The 20,035-nt window shown below is 41.2% G+C and overlaps 1 protein-coding gene across 1 annotated transcript in view; it reads right to left on the bottom strand.

Moving 5' to 3' along the window:
- The window catches only part of LOC131237045 (protein GRIP), a 157,557-nt gene extending 142,444 nt beyond the window's left edge, over positions 1–15,113 (bottom strand). The window contains exons 1-2 of the mRNA XM_058234682.1: positions 14,910–15,113; positions 4,989–5,940 (exon numbers count right to left, since the gene is read on the bottom strand). Of these exons, the coding sequence (XP_058090665.1) occupies positions 4,989–5,919 (931 nt within the window). The 5' untranslated portion in view covers positions 5,920–5,940; positions 14,910–15,113. The remainder of the gene's footprint in view (positions 1–4,988; positions 5,941–14,909) is intronic.
- Positions 15,114–20,035: the final 4,922 nt, after the last annotated feature.

The raw sequence follows: 20,035 nt of genomic DNA, 5'->3' as shown, positions 1-20,035 counted from the left end.
TTAAAGGCTATCTTCCCCCGGCTTATGGTGAGTCTTTTATAGCCATTATTCCAAAAATGGAAGGAGCTGAAAATACCCAAGACTATCGCCCGATCAGCTATATTGGAAGCCTGTACAAGATTATCGCCAAAATCCTTGCCTCGCGCTTTCGTGATGTTATTGGTGGTATATCAAATAATCAAGGTGCTTTTGTAAATGGTCATCAAATATTGGATAGTGCCCTTATTGCTCATGATTGCCTCAACTCAAGACAGAAAGGAAAATTTCCAGGTATTATCTATAAGTTGGACATCGAGAAAGCGTATGATCATGTCGAATGGGGCATCATCGATTACTTGCTAAAAAGAATGGGTTGTGGGGAGAGGTGGAGAAAATGGATTCAAATTTGTATTAGATCAGGGGGCGTGCTCGATGCTCGTGAATGACTCTTCAAAAGGTTTTTCAAAACAACAAAGAGTCTTCGCCAGGACGACCCTCTCCCCATTCTTATTCTTGCTAGTGGCAAAAGCCTTTAGTCGATTGTTGGCAAGGGGCTAGGATTCCAATATTATAAGTGGGTTGCGTGTCTCCAATGTGGCAGCACCTATCCTACACCTTCAATTCGCAAATGACACCACCATTTTCTGTGAGGCGGATCCATGTATGGTGGATAACTAACGCAAGATTATAGTGTGCTTTGAGGCAGTTTCCAGTCTGAAGGTTAATTTGTGAAAAAACGAGGTCATGGGCATTCAACTTTCCAAGGATAAGGTTTCTAAATTCACATCGATTCTTAGATGCAAAGCGGGATCTCCTCCCTACTCATATTTGGGGCTCCCACAATGTGTTGGGAAGCCACCTACCCACCTTTGGGATAGGGTGATCGAGAGGATCAGTGGAAGAGTCGTCATCTCTCTCTTGGAGGAAGTTAAATCTCCTCAAATCGACATTCTCTAACATGCCACTTCATGTCATTGTTTAAGTGCCCTTTGTCAGTTCGGAAGAGACTAGACAAGCTAAGGAGGGATTTCATTTGGAAAGGAGCTGTAGATGGCAACAAATGTCATCTTTTAAGAAGGGAGGAAGTTTGCAAACCTTTGAACAAGGGAGGGGCTGGTTTGAGGGATTTCCAAAGTATGAACTATGGCCTTCTAGGTAAATGGCATCAGTGATTCGGCACGAAGGAAGGGCAGCTATTGAGGGAAGTGATTACTTCCAAATATGGGCCCCAGTTGAGCGAATGGGAAACCAAGGAATCCTCATTATATAGGGACTTCAACTCTAGGAGGTCGATTGTGTCACTCAAGCCTGTGTTTAAAAACGGTATTTCTTTCTTTATTGGCAACAAAACACATGTAAGATTTTGGGAAGATGTGTGGTGTGGCAATGCTTCACTAGCTCAAGTCTTTCCTAATCTAGCTTCTCTTGCTCCTACATCAAATATTTCAGTAGCAGAGTGTTACTCCATGAACAATTCAAACGTTTATTGGACCCCTCCATGTCGAAGAGACTTGCTAGATCACAAGGTAGAGGAGCTTCTTCGCCTCTTTGGCGTGCTTCATCTTGTGTCTCCATCGGGCGGCAAGGATGAGATGATTTGGACAGCTAGCAGCTTCAGGCAGTTCTCTGTGAGTTGCTTCTACAAGATGATTCAGCCACAAATTTTGGGAGGAAGTGCAGGGCACGCTTACCATTTCTAGTACTATGTCATTCCTCCCAAAGTGGCGGCATTCATGTGGCTTGTGGGAAGGAAAGAGATCCTCACGATAGACAACCTCCAAAAGTGGGCAATGACCATTCCAAATAGATGTTACATGTGCCAACAAGATGAGGAGACCGTTGATCATCTATTCATATCATGACCCTTCACATCCAAGCTTTGGCTGCATGTGTTCTTGGCCTTCAATCAATCTTGGACCATGCCAAGCAATGTCGGGGATCTCCTATGGGCCTGGCATTGAGGATGTCTCTAAATCAAGGATGAGGCCCAATGGCGCATCTCTCTTCCAGTGGCTTGGTGGGCGACTTGGGTCACGAAAGGAATAGACGGTGTTTCGATAACACGTCTCTCTCGATTGAGCCTATGATAGCAACCTTTCGACTCTTATATCCGAGTGGAGCTCTCTCATTAAATCCTCGGGATGATTCCTTTGTTGCTTTTCTTTTTCATTTCCCCCTTTTATTCTTTTCTCGCCAGCTGTTGCTAGTGAGCCTATAATAAAATTCCACCTAATCTTCAGAAAAAAGAAAAAAAATAAAAAAATTGGAGACTTATATGAAGAAGAAAGAGCTTCGAGAGAAGTTAATAGTGTAGTGTATAATGCGAGATTGAGGGAAGAGGATTGGAAGCAGATTGGGTGGAGTTCTAACCAATTTTGTAATCCCGAGGTAAGTTACAAATGGTTGTGGGCGTGAAGTGGAGCCACCAGTAGTGGGACGGGTATATGCATAGCCCCCGGCTTGAAGGTTACCATGCCTTATCACCAACTTCTGGTCCTGCACTTTTCGAGCCATTTGATATGCCTCATCGACGTTGTTGAACCGAACAATAACCAACTATCTTTGAACAATTACAATAACGCGCCACTTGTTGTCTTCCAGTTTCTATTACCCAACAGTGAATGACTAAGTCATAATAACATTGTGTACTCCTCTACAGTCAGATTGTCCTATCGAAGCATGAGCTCTTGAAAAGAGGTCGTCTCATAATCTAGCTGCAGAAACTTTCACTTCATTCTTGCTTTCATTTCCTTCCAATTGCTTATGAGAGGAATGTCATACCGTTGTAGATTTTCTTCAATGGCGTGCCACCAGTCTTGAGTTGCGCCTTTAAGTTTCAAGGTAGCAAGATGCAACTTGACAACTTCTTACATTTCGTACCAACGAAAATATTGCTCCATTGACTTTTAACCAGTCATTGAACACTTTGGGATCCAAATTACCATCGTAATCTGGAATATTAATCTTGACATGCTTGGCAGGATCTGAAGTGCGAATATTCCTTCCTCCTTCGAGATAAATTGGATGATCCCGTCGGAGATTGTTCATCCCGCTGGCTCTCAGTTGCTCATAGCGATGTTGTTGGGCCCCGTAGCCAGGCTCATATTTCTCTTCTTGGAAATTACCATTCCAACCAGGATGCCTTAAGTCAACATTTCTGAACTCCAATTCTCCATCAAGTTCATCCATAGATGTTTAGCGATCTGGATTGATTCCATTGTTTGTGTTTTCAAGAACAATAATACGTCCTTCCAAAGCATTCATTCTGGCTGTGGAACGGGCCTCTTAAGTCATCCACCCGTTTCGTGATTAAATCGACCACTTGTTGCAAGGTTGTGACAGTATTATCTTGAGGTTGTGTGGCCATCTCAGTATTATAAATCGTCTCTCTTCTAGTGCGGTGTATAAGAACAACAGGCTTTGGCAAAGCATGCAAGAAACATTTTTCTTCTTCTTATTCTTCTCTTTTTTTTGTCTTTCTTCTTCTTCTTCTTCTTCTTTTTCTTTCTTTTTCTTTCTTTCTTTCTTTCTTCTTCTTCTTCTTTTCTTGGTAAGGAAAGAGAGGAAGCGCAATGAATTGATATGTTAGAACGGGATTGGGAACTGGTACGATTGGAAGAGTTTTTTTTTTCGTAGAGTCAACTTTAGGTGATTTTTAGATGGGGAAAAAAAAGGAAAGAAAGGAATATGAAAGATGACGGATGGATGAAGGGGAAAGATGAAAGGTTAGATTGACATGAAAGAAAAAAAAAATACCTTCTAGTTTTCTCAGGAGCAAAACTTGCTCTGATACTAATTTGATGCAAACCCGAAAGGAAAAGCAATTGAATCAATAAGAAAAGAACAAGACTGTGGGAAAAGACCCAACAATCCTCTAGCCGAATGCTAAAGATCACAAATGCAAGACTGTGAGCAAGCTCAACAGTCCTCTAGTCTAGAACTAGAGACCACTCTCCCTCCCTTCAATAGCCACCGTAGAGAAAATAAGAGAATTTCATAAAGAGAATATTAATCAGCTTGTCTTATACCATAGGCAGTAGGTCCTGTTTATAATCAGCCTTACAATCTGTAATAAAGGATATGGAATCTAAAAAATTCTGCAAAAATCGGAAAACACCTAAATAACAAAGCATTCTAATTAAAAAAATGCCTAAAATAAGAAGATACTTTGACAAGAAAATATTTAAAATTATTCCCTGCCTAAAATAAAAGATATGGAAGAAATAGCAGATTTCCTAATCTAGAGATTTGAAAGAAATGGGAAGTCTTGATGGGCTAAAAAAGGAAGGTGGTCATTTTCTTGTACACACGTGTCGAGCATGCACGTGTGGGATGTCAGACAATTGCATCAAATATGATTCTTCCGAATGTATGTGTTATGTTCTACAAGATGTGGAGTCGGTAGATCATCTTTCTGTGCATTGTTCCTTTGCAAGAGCTATTTGGGAAGGTTTTTTCAACTTGTTTGAGGTAGCATGGGTATTGCCAGGTTCCATTGCTCTGTTTTTCTTCCTGTGGCAGGGTGGTGTTTTTGGTAAAATGCGGAAAAGTGTGGCGGTTGTGGCTACTTGCAGGGATTTGGTACTTATGGCTAGAAAGGAATAATCAGTGCTTTATGAATCAGGCGGGGCAGATTTCGGAAGTGTTTAATAGGGCTAAATCAAATGTTATGGAATGGGCGATAGTGTCTAAGGCAGTTGAGCAGTTCCCTGTTAGTTGGCTTGAGTTGTATATTTGTAAATTTTGGCTTCGGCTGGCTTCGGCTGTTTGTTAATAAAATCCAGTGTTCAAATAATAATAATAAGCCCCCAAGCATTATAAATACATTCATGAGAGGTCAACAAAAGCTTTGGGCTCTCACAGTATTAGTTCTGTTCCTTCAAAATATTTTGAAGGAACGATAAAAGGTATCCTAATGTTACGATCATGTTTGCATGTTTCAAGGTCAAGTATACAGAAACACAAAACAGCTTTCAGGAAATTAGCATTACTGTATATAACAAACTGACCTTCAATAAGTTTGGCGGAAAGCTCTTGGGCTTTTGCATCTGTCTCGGAGTATGCCACCTGAAGATGCTTCAAAGCACCCTCTGCAGCAGTTTGTGTTTCTTTTTGCTCCTGAATTTCTCTATTCAAAGAACGTATTTTTTCATGTAGCTCTTTCACATGTTCTGATGCACCCTCTTCCTGCCCACTAGCATTTATTTGTTTGGAAGACCCCACAGACTGTAAATGCTGATTTTTCAAGCCCTCAAACTGAGCCTTTAAATACTCATTCTGGAAATTGAGTTCGATAGCCATTTGTACAAGATGATCCTGGCTATCGTCGAGGCATGTGACAACATCAGAAACCCCATTGCCATTGTCAACATCCCCTCCATCAGTTTTGTGGTTGGGGTAAAACAAATGGTTCTCCAGTTTTTCAGCACTCTTTGTAGGACTTCTGGGTGTTCCATCATTCTGGCTCTCTGGTGTTGATATGAATGTGCCCTCTGCAGTCACCGTTTTGAGATTAGCAAGACACCCATCTCTTTGGTGATCTGTGTCAGAAGAATGGTTCTCCAGTCCAGCACCCTTCATAAGACCTTCCATTGATCCATCATTCTGCACCTCTTGTGTTGATGATATGAATGTGCCTTCTGCAGTCACCATTTCAGGATTGCCAAGAGTTCCATCTCTTCGGTGGTCAATGTCAGAAGAATGGTTCTCCAGTTCTTCAGCATCCTTCATTGGACCTTCCAATGTTCCATTATTTTGCCCCTCTTGCGTTGATATAATTGTGTCATCTGCAGTCACCATGTCATTCCCAAGAGATTCATCTCCTTTATGGCCTTCATCAGAAGAATGGTTCTCCACTTCAACATTCTTTGTAGGACTTTGCAGTGTTCCATCATCCTGTCCTTCTTCTGTCGACATGATTGTGCTATCTGCAGTCACCATATCAACGCCATCAACTGGAACCTGATGATATATCAAAAACAAATGCCGAGAAAGTAATCAAACATTAGAGCAAAATGCTTACTAGACAACATGTGTTTTCTTCAGCAAGCATCTGCATAACAATCCTTGTCATGTTTACCTCAATATAAACAGTTACACAAGTAATCAAGCTTAACCTACTATCAATTGTAGCCTTGCAGGATACCAGACAATATCAGCCTATGTCCAAATGGTCTTTTATGTTCTGAAATTAGAAAATAGATCTGCAAAAGTCCATGGATCAGAAGGTTAGGATCATGTAAAAAGTTTAATTTCCAATCCATGGCCATCCATGATGGAGCCAACGAGATGAACAGCCTCAACCATTCCAACCATCCATAAGGTTTGCTATTGTGCCAAGAGGACCAATCAACATCAAATAGGTTTAAGAAAATAGACTGAGTAGAGAATGCTAACTCGCACCTAAGAAAGAGGCAATGAACAGATTTTGCATCTTTCCAACACATAAAGCAAATATTTGAGAAAATTCAATTCCACTCCCCTCCCCCCCGAGAGTCCAAAACATAAAGCAAATTCATTTCCACTTTTGGAGTCTGTACGTCATAATGAATTTACTGGCCATAGCAGCCCAATATAAGACCAGAACCCAGGAGGGGCAAAAAAGTCCCCCAAACTTTTGCCCACACCCCACAGGGGCTTAGCCACTTGGGGGAATCATACAGCCACAGAGCCTTGACAAAGCTTCTGAAGAGATGCCCCTTCAGGCATGGTGCCTGAACCTGCTATTCCTTCTCAAGAGTATCGTAACAAATATGGCCAAAATTTTCACATTATTTTTGCAGAATATCAACCAAATGATATCATCACATTACTATCATAATGTTTTCAAATTTTCAGCTTATCTTAATTTCTCATGGTTTTTCTCGAAATCATCGCGACTTTCTAGTCAATTTTTTGGTATTTCAACATATACATTTATATTGTCAATTTTAAATATATTTATTAATTTATAATAAATATCTTCTAAATTTTTATTTTTAACAAGATTTTCCCAATAACATATTGAGAAAAAACCTCAATTTTTGAAATCTACTGTGAAATTCCCCTGCTGAGAACAAGATTTATCGCTATGCTCAAGAGTGTACAGGACCGCCCTATCATGAAGGTCAAGAAGCTCAACTGCCATGACAATCTCATGATCCCACATATTGTGAGAGAAATGCAGCGCCCGCACATTTTTATTCTCCACAAGTTCATAGGAGTAAATATTAAATATACAATGCTTGATCAAACTGAATGACATTTTGCCTTCAGGAGCAACTATACAGGTGTGCACCTCATTCTGTTCCATAATCCATTCCATTCATCTCAAGGGGTGCCCATCACGAATGGGCCAGGCCACAAAATACCACTCAACAAAAATTCCTGCCCATGTAATCTATGCTTCTTCTTTTTTTCTTTTTCTTTTTTGTATGTGGACAGTTATGGCTGAAGTTATGGCCCTTGATAGAGTGAAATTGTGGAATACGATCCATGTAGCTGACCCATTTAGTTGGAATAAGGCTTAAATGATGATGAAGATGATGATGTGGACGGTTGGTTAAATCAGTTGGGATGTGACCATGTGGCGTCATGCAATTGGTATTATTATCTAAAATTCATTTTATGGTTTTCCTAATTATAATATTTTGTTATTAAAAAACTTAAGGAGTTGATTTCAAACTGAAAGAGAAAATCTTTCAAACCAGAATTATGAATATTAATTATATTGTTTTGTTATTAAAAAATTTAAGGAATTGATTCAAACTGAAAAAGAAAATGTTTCAAACCAAAAGGCATTTCCAATAGAGAGGCACCTTTTCACTTGTAATGGAGGAGAAATCTCACCAAGGATTGCAACCCTTCTTTGAAGAGAAAACCCCATCTACGAGAGATTCCTAGTCTAGTGCCTCGAAATGCAATGCAATCGCCCCACATCCCACACATGCACAGTCCTCACGTGTGCACAAGAAAGGGTCCACTTTCCCTTTTTAAGCCATCCCTACTTTCATTTTTCTTTCAAAGTTCAAATATCCACATTAGCAAAATATCTTTACTTTCCATTTCTTTTAAATTTCTACATTAGGTAATTTCCTTTGATATCTTTATATTAGGCAAGAAGTAATCTTAGATTATTATTTTTTTCTTATTTAGGTAGCTTCCTATTTTTCAAATCTTTGCTAGCTAGGAATTCAATTTTTAAATTCCATAGATTTTATTGCAGAATGTAAGGATTAATTATAAATAAGGCTTGGGCCTATGGAATAAGATAGCTGAATGATATTCTCTTTTATGAAAATTTTATTATTTTCTCTACAGTAGTTGCTGAAGGGGGGAAGTGATCTCCAGTTTAAGACTAAATGATTGTCGAACTTGCTCACAATCTTGCATTCACAGTCTGTAACATTCATCTAGAGGATTGCCGGGTCCTTTCCCACAATCTCTTTCTTCTCTAACATCCGTGATCTCTTTGCTTCCCCTTTCAGGGTTTGCATCAATTGGTATCAGAGCAAGTTTTTCTCTTGGGATTTTCTCATTCACTTTTCTCCTCTTCCCCATCTTCTACTTTCCTCAATTTGTGTTCCCATATTCATCCCAAACCTACCCTCTCAATTCCCTAAATCAGCCTATTAATTCAGTCATTCTACCAAAAACCATATATATTCTCCATCTTAACTAAGCCATCATCCTATCTCTACCCTAAATTCCACTAGTAAACAGCCCATACCCTATCCTACACCAATCATTCTACCATTCGTGACATCAAAAAAAAAAAACTTCTCGCATGCTTTGTGAAAGCTTGTTGTCTTATGAGTACTAGAAGTGGGAAAACTTACAATCCTAGGATAGCTACGCAACCCTAAGATGGGACCTTATAAACCTTGCAACAAGTGGTCGATTTGATAATGAAACGGTTGGATGATCTGGAGACCCATTTCGTGGTCCGAATGAATACTTTGGAACAACATGTTCTTGTTCTTGAAGACACAAACAAGGGAATTAATCAATACTGCCAAACCTCTATGGATGGCCTTCAAGGAGATTTGGAGTCCAAAAATGTTGACTCAAGGCATCCTGGCCGAAATGGTGATCTCCAAGAAGAAAAATATGAGCCTGGCTATCCAACAACATCACTTTGTGCAATCGGGAGCCAGAGGGGTGAACAACCTCCAACAAGACTATCCAATTTATCCTGAAGGAAGAATAAATGGTCACACTTCATATCCCGCTAAGCATGTCAAGATTGACATTCCAGATTACGATCGTAATTTGGATCCCAAGGTGTTCAATGACTGGCTAAAGTCAATTGAGCAATATTTTCGTTGGTAAGAAATGGTAAAAGCAGTTTAGTTACGTTTTGCCACCGTAAAACTTAAGAGCAAAGCTCAAGACTAATGGTACGCTATTGAAGAATGTTTGCAACAATGTGGCCTTCCTCCCATAAGCAATTGGGAGGAAATGAAGGCAAGATTGAAGCAGAGGTTTCTATTGCTAGATTACAAGACGACTTCTTTCCAAAAGCTCCTCACGCTTCGACGGGACAATCTGACTGTAAATGAGTACACACAACGTTATTATGACTTAGTTATTCATTGTTGCCTAACAAAAATTGGAAGACGAGAAGTGGTGCGTTATTGCAACGGATTATGATTCAATATTTAAAGAGAATTAGTGACCATTCAACTCAATAGTGTGGACGAAGCGTCTCAAATTGCTCGAAAAGTGTAGGAGCAAAAGTTGGTAATAAGGCGTTGTAGCCCTCAAGGCAGGAGCTATGCATTTCACGTCCGCAACCATTTGTGCCCCGCAATAACTTACATCGGGATTACAAATTTAGTCAGAATTATGCCTCCAATCCTTTTTTTTCCGAAACGGTGATACAAATGGAAAGTCTATTGCAGCAACGAGGTCAACCATCACTTGCTTCAAGTGTGATGGTCATGGACATTACGCAACAAAGTGTCCCTTTCGCAATCTCCAATTTTGCGAGGCGGAAAACTTCATTGCAGAACAAGTGAAAGACGAACATGAAAACGATCTAGAAGATGACAAGCAAGAATATGAGGAAGGCCTAAATGGCCTTAACAAAAACAAGTTATCATTAGTGGTCAGAAGGATTCTAACAGCAGCAAAAGAGGGAGCCCAAGAAGACTGGTTGAGAACCAATATCTTCCATACACGAGTATCATGTGGTGGAAAGGTTGTCAATGCCATTATTGACAAAGGCAGCAAGATGAATGTGGCTTCACGCGTGGTGGACAAGTTGAAACTGAAACCTCAAACGCATCCCAAGCCATACAAGATTGGGTGGGTGAATGACACATTCATCCCTATGACTAAGAGGTACTTGGTGAACTTCTCTCTAGGTCATTATGAAGAATCTCTTTGGTGTGACATCATTTTAATGAAGGTCACACATATATTATTAAGGGACCCGTGGATATACGACGGGGATGTAACTCATAAAGGTCGCAAAAACACATACAGCTTTATGTACAAAGGAAATCCCATTACTCTTAATCCTATGAAGGATGATGAATCCGAAGAGGCATAGTCGACTTCCACAGTATTGAGTGTGGACCGATTCGTGGAGGAGAGTTGTGAACGAGGAATCACATATGCTCCGGTAGGATGCAAGACCAATCCAGGTCGCTGTTCAACCACCTGAGATTCAGGACATTCTATCCCAATTTTAGGATTTGCATTCGTATAATTTGGTACCTGGAATGCCATTATCAAATCTTCCAGCATGCCGAATGAACCTGACAGAGCATACAGAGCTTCGTTGATAGGTGGAGGAATTGTTAACAAAAGGTTTCATTCATGATAGCCTCAACCCGTGTGCCATGCCAGCGTTGTTGACACCAAAGAATGATGGCAGCTAGCATATGTGTGTTGACAGTCGTGCCATAAACAAGATAACAATAAAGTACCGTTTTCTCATTCCACGCCTCGATGATACGCTGGACATGATGGCGAATGCTACAATCTTTTTGAAGATTGATTTGCAAAGTGAGTACCACCTAATAAGAATTCATCCTGGAGATCAATTGAAAGATCCTTTCAAGACAAAAGATGGATTGTATGAATGGCTAGTTATGCCTTTCAAGCCAACAAACACACCTAGTACATTCATGCAAGTGATGACGCAAATTCTACAACCAATCATTGGCAAGTTTGTTGTGGTATACTTTGACGATATCCTCATCCATAGTCGTTCACAAGAAGAGCATTCAGACCATCTTCGGCAAGTGATGAGAGTATTACGCCACAAGAAAATCTACATTAATTTGAAGATACCTTCATGAGTTCTAGCATGGTTTTTCTAGGGTTCATCATTTCAATAAAAGGCATGAAGGTTGATTCTGAAAAGATAAGGGTCATCGTTGAATGGTCTACTCCCATAAACACTCATGAGGTTCATAGTTTTCACAGGCTTGCAACGTTTTATCGAAGGTTTACTCGGAACTTTAGTTCCATCATGGCGACCATTACTGAATGTAGGAATGCCAGTCCATTTGAGTGGACCAGAGCAGCAACAAAGGCATTTCAAGAAATCAATCAGAAAATGACTGAAGCTCTAATTCTTGGACTTCCTGATTTTGGAAAAGTGTTTGAAGTTGCCTATGACACATCCCACATAGGTATAAGAGGTGTCCAAAGCCAGGAACGACATCTAGTGGCCCTTTTCAGTGAAAAACGCAATGAGGCACGAAAGAACTATTCTACATACGACGTGGAGTTTTATGCTAGTGTACAAGCTTTGAAACATTGGAGTGACTCATTACCTCATTCATCGAGAGTTTTGTGCTCTATTCTGATAACAAGGCATTATGTTATTTGAATTCTCAAAAGAAGTTGAGCACAAGGCGTGCTAAGTGGAGTGCTTATATTCAAGAATTTACATTCAACCTAAAAGAATACATTGGCATTGAAAATAAAGTAGTTGACGCCCTCAGCCAAAAATCATAGCTATTGTCTACCTTATCAGTTTTCGCTGTTAAGTTTCAAGAACTTATAAGGAACCATGCCACAGATGATGATTTTGAGAAGGTATTTTCAATACTCATTGCCGGCACAAGCACCGAGTACCCAAGATTTAGCTTGCATGATGGGTACTTATTCTATGATGAGGTTATGTCTTCCTAAAAGTTCCTTGCGGGAGCTTGTCATATGTGAGCTTCATTCAGGTGGTCGTAATGGTCACTTTGGTATCGTTAAAAAGACCGCTCTGGTTGCGGTCCATTTCTACCGGCCAGGTTTGAAGAAAGATGTCGGAATCATTATTTGTCAATGTCGAGTGTGCCAGCTAGGTAAAGGTAGCAAGCAGAATACTAGTCTTTATACCCCACTAGCTATGTCAAATGCTCCATTGGAAGACATCAGTATGGATTTCATAATGGGATTGCCTAAGAGTCAACAGGGCTATGATTCTATTTATGTTGTGGTTGATAGGTTCTCGAAGATGACTCATTTTATTTCTTGTAAAAAGACATCAGACGGGATGGACAACGTTAGTGTTTTCTTCAAAGAGATGGTTCGTCTACATGATGTTCCCAAAACGATTGTATATGATCATGATGTTAAGTTTATGAGCTACTTCGAGCACACCTTGTGATCTAAGATGGGAACTAAATTGAAGTTCTCAAGTGCTTATCATCTGCAAACAAATGGGGGGACTTAAGTCGTCAACCACAGTCCTGGGAATCTACTTAAATGTCTAGTTGGCAATCATATTGGCTCATGGGACATTGTGTTACCACAAGCTAAGTTTGCTTATAACAGTTCTGTGAACCGCACTTCGGGTCTCTCTCCTTTCAAAATTGAGACAAGTATGCAACCTCAACAAACTATCGATTTAGTCTCACTTCCCATTGCGACTCAATTGAGCCAAGACACTAAAGCTTTTGCACGGCATGTTAAGAAGATACATGAGAAAGTCAGGTAAAAGATCACCCATAGTAATGAAAATTACAAGGGACATGCAGATGTTCAACGACGTTTAAGAAGAAGATAGAGTCATGGTGCGGCTCAAGCTTGAGAAGTTTCCAACAGGCTCTTATACAAAGCTCCACTTCAAAAAGGCAAGTCCTTACCATATTTTGAAGAAACTAGGTGATAACGCATACCGAATCAAGCTTCCACCCGAAATAAAGATCAGCCCCATTTTTAATGTGGAAGACCTTACAGATTATCTTGGACATCATGAAAAAGAGAGCAAGGAATAACAGGCTAACTCAAACAAAAGCATAGAATAACAGGCTATCCAAATACCCAAGGTGCCATGCCAGCTCGAAGAAATTATTGAAGATGTGTTGAATGATCAAATAGTTTCCACACAACAAGGACGGTATCAGAAGTTTCTTGTCAAATTGAGGAGTCGACCAAGATCCACTAACATTTGGATTTCAACAAATGATTTCAAGTGCATCAACCCAAAACTCCATGAGTACACTGCCATTAACTAGACGAAGCCAAGTTTTTCAAGCCGAGGGGAATGGGGAATTGACGCAATCGGCCCACATGTCACATGTGCACACTTCCCACGTGTTCACAAGAAAGGACCCTCCCTTTTTAGGCCATCCTACTTTCCTGTCTCTTTCAAACCTCTACATTAGGAAATATCTATACTTTCCATTTCTTTTGAATCTCTATATAGGTAATTCCCTTTGATATCTTTATATTAGGCAAGAAGTAATCCTAAATTTTTTTCTTAATTAAGTACTTTCTTATTTAAATGCTTTCTTATTTAGGTAGTTTCCTATTTTCAGATATTTGCTAGCTAGGAATTCTATTGTTAAATTCCACAGATTTTATTGTAGATTGTAAGGACTAATTATAAATAAGGCTTACGCCTATGGAATAAGATAGTTGAATAATATTCTCTTTTATGAAAATTCACTTGTTTTCTCTATGGTGGTTGCTGAAGGGGGGGAAGTGATCTCCAGTTTAAGACCAGAGGACTGTTGAGGTTGCTCATAGTCTTGCATTCGCAGTCTCTGGCATTCGGCTAGAGGATTGTTGGGTCCTTTCCCATAATCTCTTTCTTCTTTTTCTTTCATCTCTTTGCTTCCACTTTCAGGGTTTGCATCAAAATGTCTATTTTTCTTAATTTCTTTATGCTAATTTTTGCTTTAAACTTGTCTCTAGGCCTATAAAAACCATCCAGTAATAGACCACCAACCAAACAGGAACGATCATCCCACAGGAAATTTTGTAGCATGCACATCTATAGCAGGGCAAGGGCCAATCAGATGAATGGTCGGGACACTAAATCATTGTAAGTGGCTCCACCACTGTATTTTTCGATCCATTCTTTCATTCAAGTGTCATTGATACCTCCTTTCTAGGATCCATTTGGATGTCAAACAAAACCTGGGCAAGCGGTGATGCTGCTCCACCCAAATTGATATCTTTGAATATCCACTAAAGGGAAATAAAATTTTAAAAAAAAATGAAAGTGCAAAATGGGATCCTGCATGATGCAGTTGCAAAAATCACTGCTTTCCCAAACAACAGCAGAACAGAAGCGCATCTATCCTAAACATCCTCCCCGCCAACAATTCGGAGTACATCCAAACACGCCCCTACCAACAACCAAGTAATTCCAACAATGCAATGGCTTTTTCTTTTTCTTTTTTTCTTTTTTTTTGAATTTGTAATCTAAACAACCACCCATCCTCGAAACTTTCCTGACAATGTGAGCTAAGATAAGCAAGATCAGCAATCCTAGAAACCTAAATCTCAATCTCTTGAATCCAATCTTCCCATTCAGGACAGTCTCAAGCGATTCCGCATCAGATCCGAAACGAAATCAGTACCGACTACTTTCGCGGAATCCATAACAACAGAACCGAGTAAAATTTTCAGAAAAACAGCATTCTCTCAACGATTTCAAACTAGATGAAGTGATAATTGCAAGAAAATGCGGGAATTCTAGGGAGACTGACCTGATTAATGCGATCGGAGTTTCAGCGTCCGGGAAATGTCGAGTAGATTTGAGATTTAAGAAATTGCGATCGAGATTCTTCCTTACATTGGAATTTTATTTTATTTTTTTAATCTTTTGATGCGAAAGCCCAATCGCTATCAAAGATCGCAGGTCTGGGAGAGGCCTGCTCTCTTACGCAGCGTTTGGAGAAAGAGCGATGCCTGTTGAAGACGAGGAATTATATGATGCATGCCCCAGCATATCTACACGGTGTACACGTGTTTTCATTCTGATAAGAAGGTCCCATGATTCGATGATCAAGACCATCGGTTTATTTTTAATCACTGTCCATGTATAACAGAAGAATAGTACTCTAGATTGAAAGATCACAACGAGTAACTCTCTGACCTTATTTGGTTGAATGTGGGCGGTTGTTTGATCTCTTCTTAGCCGTTTGTCTGAAGGGTACAAATTCAATGGTCACGATCTTCTAATTAATTTTTTAATACATAGTCCATTCACCGTGCTATGAAATAACAATTGTCTGGATTACCGAATCATGTGCCCCACCTGTGAGAATCAGAACCCGTTTATGGAGTTGAAAGATTCGGGCAGCGTATCATATATTTTCCCAGGGATCCCCAAGCATTCAGTTTGCACAAGCGGAGGAAAATTGTCCGGCGATCTGGACCATTGGTCTGTTGGGCCCAAAACCCTGTGGACCGTGCCTCCAAAATCTCATCGACTCGACAGTCTGAACCTTTCAATTTGTGGCTCTCAGATATAAGGTAATGAAGAGAAATGAAGCGACGGTCCACAATTGGGTTGAGTCCTTACCTCAGTGGTAGACTTTGAGGAGGATCCTTACTCTTGCTCCGGTCGTAGACTCCTACGGAGTTTCAACACCCTGTCAAGGGTTCGAGATCCATAGGTGGCGAAATCTCACTACGGTGGGAGTGTGTGGGCGTGTGTTAGAAAAAAAAAAAGACTTTGAGGAGTTTTAACACGAGGTTTTGGATTCGAGTTCGAGACGGGTTCGAGTTCGAGACCCATAGCGGTGAAATCCCACTACGGTGTGCGTGTATGTGTCGAGGTCATATGTAAAAGCATAAAAAACAAAAAAGACAAAAAAAAAAAGCGACGGTCCACGATCAACTGAAAAAGCAGCTTATCCGGTTGATGACCAGGCGCTTCAGATCAAGGCGCGGCTTCGTGGATCCATTGTGGAACCTACCTTGATATATGTGTCTTACATCCACGCCGTCCATTCTTTTCACGAGCTCATTTTATAGCATGAGACCTAAAATGCAGCAGATTCAATTCTCAGGTGGACAATAGCACAGAAAACAGTGGTAATTGCTATTAAAAACTTCCTGGGGGCAACAGAAGTTTTGGATCAAGCTGATATCTGTGTGGTCCTTTCATCCGGATATTTGTGACCTTGTCAATAGGTTGGATGGCAAATAAACATTCCGGTGGCCCATGTAGCTTTTAATGATGGGCATTTAATAACCATTGTTTCATATGGCGTGGTCCACCTGAGATTAAGATCTACTGCATTTTCTGGTTCATGCCCAGAAAATGAGCTGGAGAAACAGATGGACGGCGTGGAAGTAAGAGACGTGCATCAAGATGGGCCCCACAGCGAGGGATCCACCCACCTCGGTGGATCCAGGGAGCAATCGAAGCCACGCCCTTCAAATCACGGGGTTTTCTGGGGGCTGGGGATGCCAAATGCCTAAAACGGTTGTCGTAGGAGCCCGTGCTAGCACATGCTTCGGACGTGATCCCAAAAATAAGGCCCATACAAAACTCAAGTGGACAAAACACGGGAAAAAGCATAAGTTTTTTAGCCCATAAATTTATTTACAGGATCAAAGCACACCTACTGCATGGACCACCTGTTGATGCGATTTTTCAGTAGACCCTTTCCAGTTAACCCTTCGAAACCTTCACAGACAGAAACAAGAGACAAAGGAGACACTAACTTGTACAGGGAACCTTCTGATGCATAAGTCAGGACCTTTGGTCTTTTGTAAGGTAGGATCTCTTTACGAAAAGAGTCACCAGTCGAAAATAGGAATATATAATGTGTACCTTACATTGGTTGGGGGTACCTCTATTTATAGGAAAAGGAAAACAGTCGTAACGAGGAGTCATTTTTGATACGCCGGAGACGAATCCGTTCAGAGATTCGTCCAAGATCTTATCAAGATTATCGTCGTCTAAGCTTTTCAAGATCTGATTTGATCCTCCGAAGATCGTATGAGAGATCTTTGGGCCGTTAGAGAGATTCCCGAACTATTGATCCGGAGAAGATCGTACAAGCCATATTAAGCTTTCCATTGAATCTGTGTTTGCCTTGTTTTAGAGATTATCCCAAGCTATAGCTGAGATGTGGCTAAGCTATGATTGAGCTATGGATGAGTTATGGCCGACCTATGGCCGACCTATAGCCGAGTTATGGCCAACCCATAGGTTAGGTTGGCAATTGATCATTTGAGTGGACTTATAGTTGCATCCTCTTTGAGTATCCTTACAGTTGCACCGACCTCCTTAAAGGTTGGCCTGTTTTTGGAAGTAGATGTCCCTTAGGGCTCGAATCCCTTTGGGTCCGTGCTAATTAGTAGAGTTGGTCCATTCCATAAGTTGACCTATCAAACTTATCTGATTTTTCACCTAATAGTAAGTCCCCTTACTTTTTGTGCCTAGCTATAGAGGCTCAGAAAGTAAGTCCAATATGGTTAGGTCGGGTTATGTCGTCATAAATGTCAGGTATGGCGGCCAGTATGGTAATCGAGGCATGTCATTAATTAAACACGGTGTGGCATTTTGTGGTTTGAGGTCATGTGGGACGTCAGGCCATCGTTTCAGTGACAGACTAACGAGGATGCAGCACGTGGCTTAGTACTCGATATTAGAGTCGAGTAGTGGGTGGGATCGCGCCACATGTCTGGAGGGGGTAGTCGAGGGGACGTCGTACCCAGCATTGATGGGCGTACTCGAGCGTTGTCACGTGGCTTCCCTATATAAGGGAAACCCTAACCCTCAGTCAATTTCGCTTGCGTTTTGTCTCCCCTATTCGGTCGTCTTCCCTAACAAGAACAAGCGATTTCCGACGACTGTATTCATTGTCGTCCGGGTGTCCATTTCCTCAGTGAACTTCAAACTCTATTTGCCCCCTCCTCTTTTCTTTTCTCATTTTAAGCAGTGACTCTCAACAGCTATAAAAAGTTGTCTTATCGAACTCTCTGAGTTAACGGGAGGGGGCCTCCGATGGCAACAATGGGGTGAGTAGCCTTCAAGTAATGTCGAACTCATCGTCGCCATTGGTGATTATGGCCGATTTTAATTTTTCGGCATCACGGGCGATGGAAGGGTCTCCAGCAGAGATATCGGTTAATGTAAAGCACGACCCTTCCGATGAAGAGGACCCGGAAGAGTCCGCTGGCGAGGAGGGTCCGAGGGGTCCTGTGCCCTCGACCCTTACCGAGGATAAGTTAGCTCAGATCAGACTTAGGTATTACATTCCCGAGTCTGTAGTCCTTCGGATCCCCTCACCGAACGAGCTACCTGATCGGCCTCTAGAGGGAGCTATAGCTATTTTCCAGGTCACTTTTCAATGCGGCCTGAGGTTTCATCTGCAAGGGCTAGTGAGACATTTGCTTGCTTGCCAGAATCTGACCCCAGGATAGATGATTCCCAATGGAGGGCTTTGATCGGCTGCGCAGTTTTGTGGTCTGAGCTAGAGCAGCCCGAGTTGACCGTTAAGGAGTTCCTCCATCTGTACCAATTGAAGCCAAACAAGTTGCAGCCCCATTGATATTATCTCTCTGCTTGGTGGGGGACTGGAGGAGGCCTTATTACTGACCCTCCATCATCCAACAAGAACTGGAGGGATAAGTGGTTCTAGGCTTCTGGATGTTAGGAGGTAGCTAACCTACCTTTGGCCTCGGATCAACACTGGGTCCCCACAACATTTTCTGACCCAAGTAAGTGTTCCTCATATGTAGTTATCTTTTAGCTCATCCTTGGTTAGTCGGTCTTCAAATTTTCTTAACCTGGTTGCTCATGTCTTCTTTTGCAGTTGTCCTTAAGCATCCTTCATTGCTCAACAGTGGATCGATTGCTCGGATCAGAGGGGTAAAAACACTAGGAGAAGAGAAGAGGTCTTGGAAAGTACTTCTCCAACCTAAGATGCTCCTCAAGTCGGGCTTGGACCTCGCCCTGACCGGTAAGAACCTCGGTAAGACCTCTGGCCGAGCTTCAAAACTTAGAAATTTTCATAGATTTTCATAACTGATTTTCTTCGTGTTTCAATTGCAAAGATACCTGAAGCTTGACCTCTACTAAAGCATGCTTCTAAGCTCCAATGCCTTCTCGAGAGGAGCTAGCGGCACCGAAGAAGAAGATGCAGAAGACCTCCAAGAGCAAGGGAAAGGTTGGCCCCTCTTGTCCAGTTATGGTGGAGGTGGAAGTAGAAGGAATGGATGTGGAGCCCTCCTCTGACACGGCTGGAACGGCGAGGACGGTCGTCCTGGAAGGAACTTCCTCTGTCGAGGCACAGAGAGTTCCTGAGAAAGCTCGCTTTTCAAGGGTGGAAGAGGTAGCTTGCCCTTCTGGAGCGCAAGAGGAGAGTAGGGGTCTCCGCCGAACTATTGAGTGAAAATGCCCTAGTTTATCAATTAACGTGTAAGTTGAGTCAGTGAGTCAAGTGAGCCTCATATAAAGATTGATCAAGCTATCGCCTCAACCGGATGTGTGTTCCAAGCTCGTCACAAGTAAATCAAGCCTCACATCCCAAATCCCAAAACACCCAGGTAAACAAAAGCCCTAAAAGACTTAGAACAACATATGATGTAATAGTCTAAAAACTTAAGTTTCAAACAAGAAAATCTTCTTAGTTTTTCAGCAATGTTCGATGATATTGAGTCTGTGTTAATGTCATTGAACACTCATGTTCGATGACATCGAATAGTACTCGATGATATCGAATTAGGCCTTTTATGTCCAGCAACCACAAAGTAATTTAGACAAAATGTTCGATAAATCGAACATACATTTGATGAAATCGACCAATAGTAATCGATGACATTGAAGGTTAGTCGATGATATCGATAGACTTAGAGCATTATCCAGCAAAGA

The sequence above is a fragment of the Magnolia sinica genome, chromosome 2 (genome assembly GCF_029962835.1).
Source record: "Magnolia sinica isolate HGM2019 chromosome 2, MsV1, whole genome shotgun sequence".
NCBI lineage: Eukaryota > Viridiplantae > Streptophyta > Magnoliopsida > Magnoliales > Magnoliaceae > Magnolia > Magnolia sinica.
The sequence above is the reverse complement of the archived record's forward strand: the minus strand, read 5'-3'. Positions and strand labels throughout refer to the sequence as shown.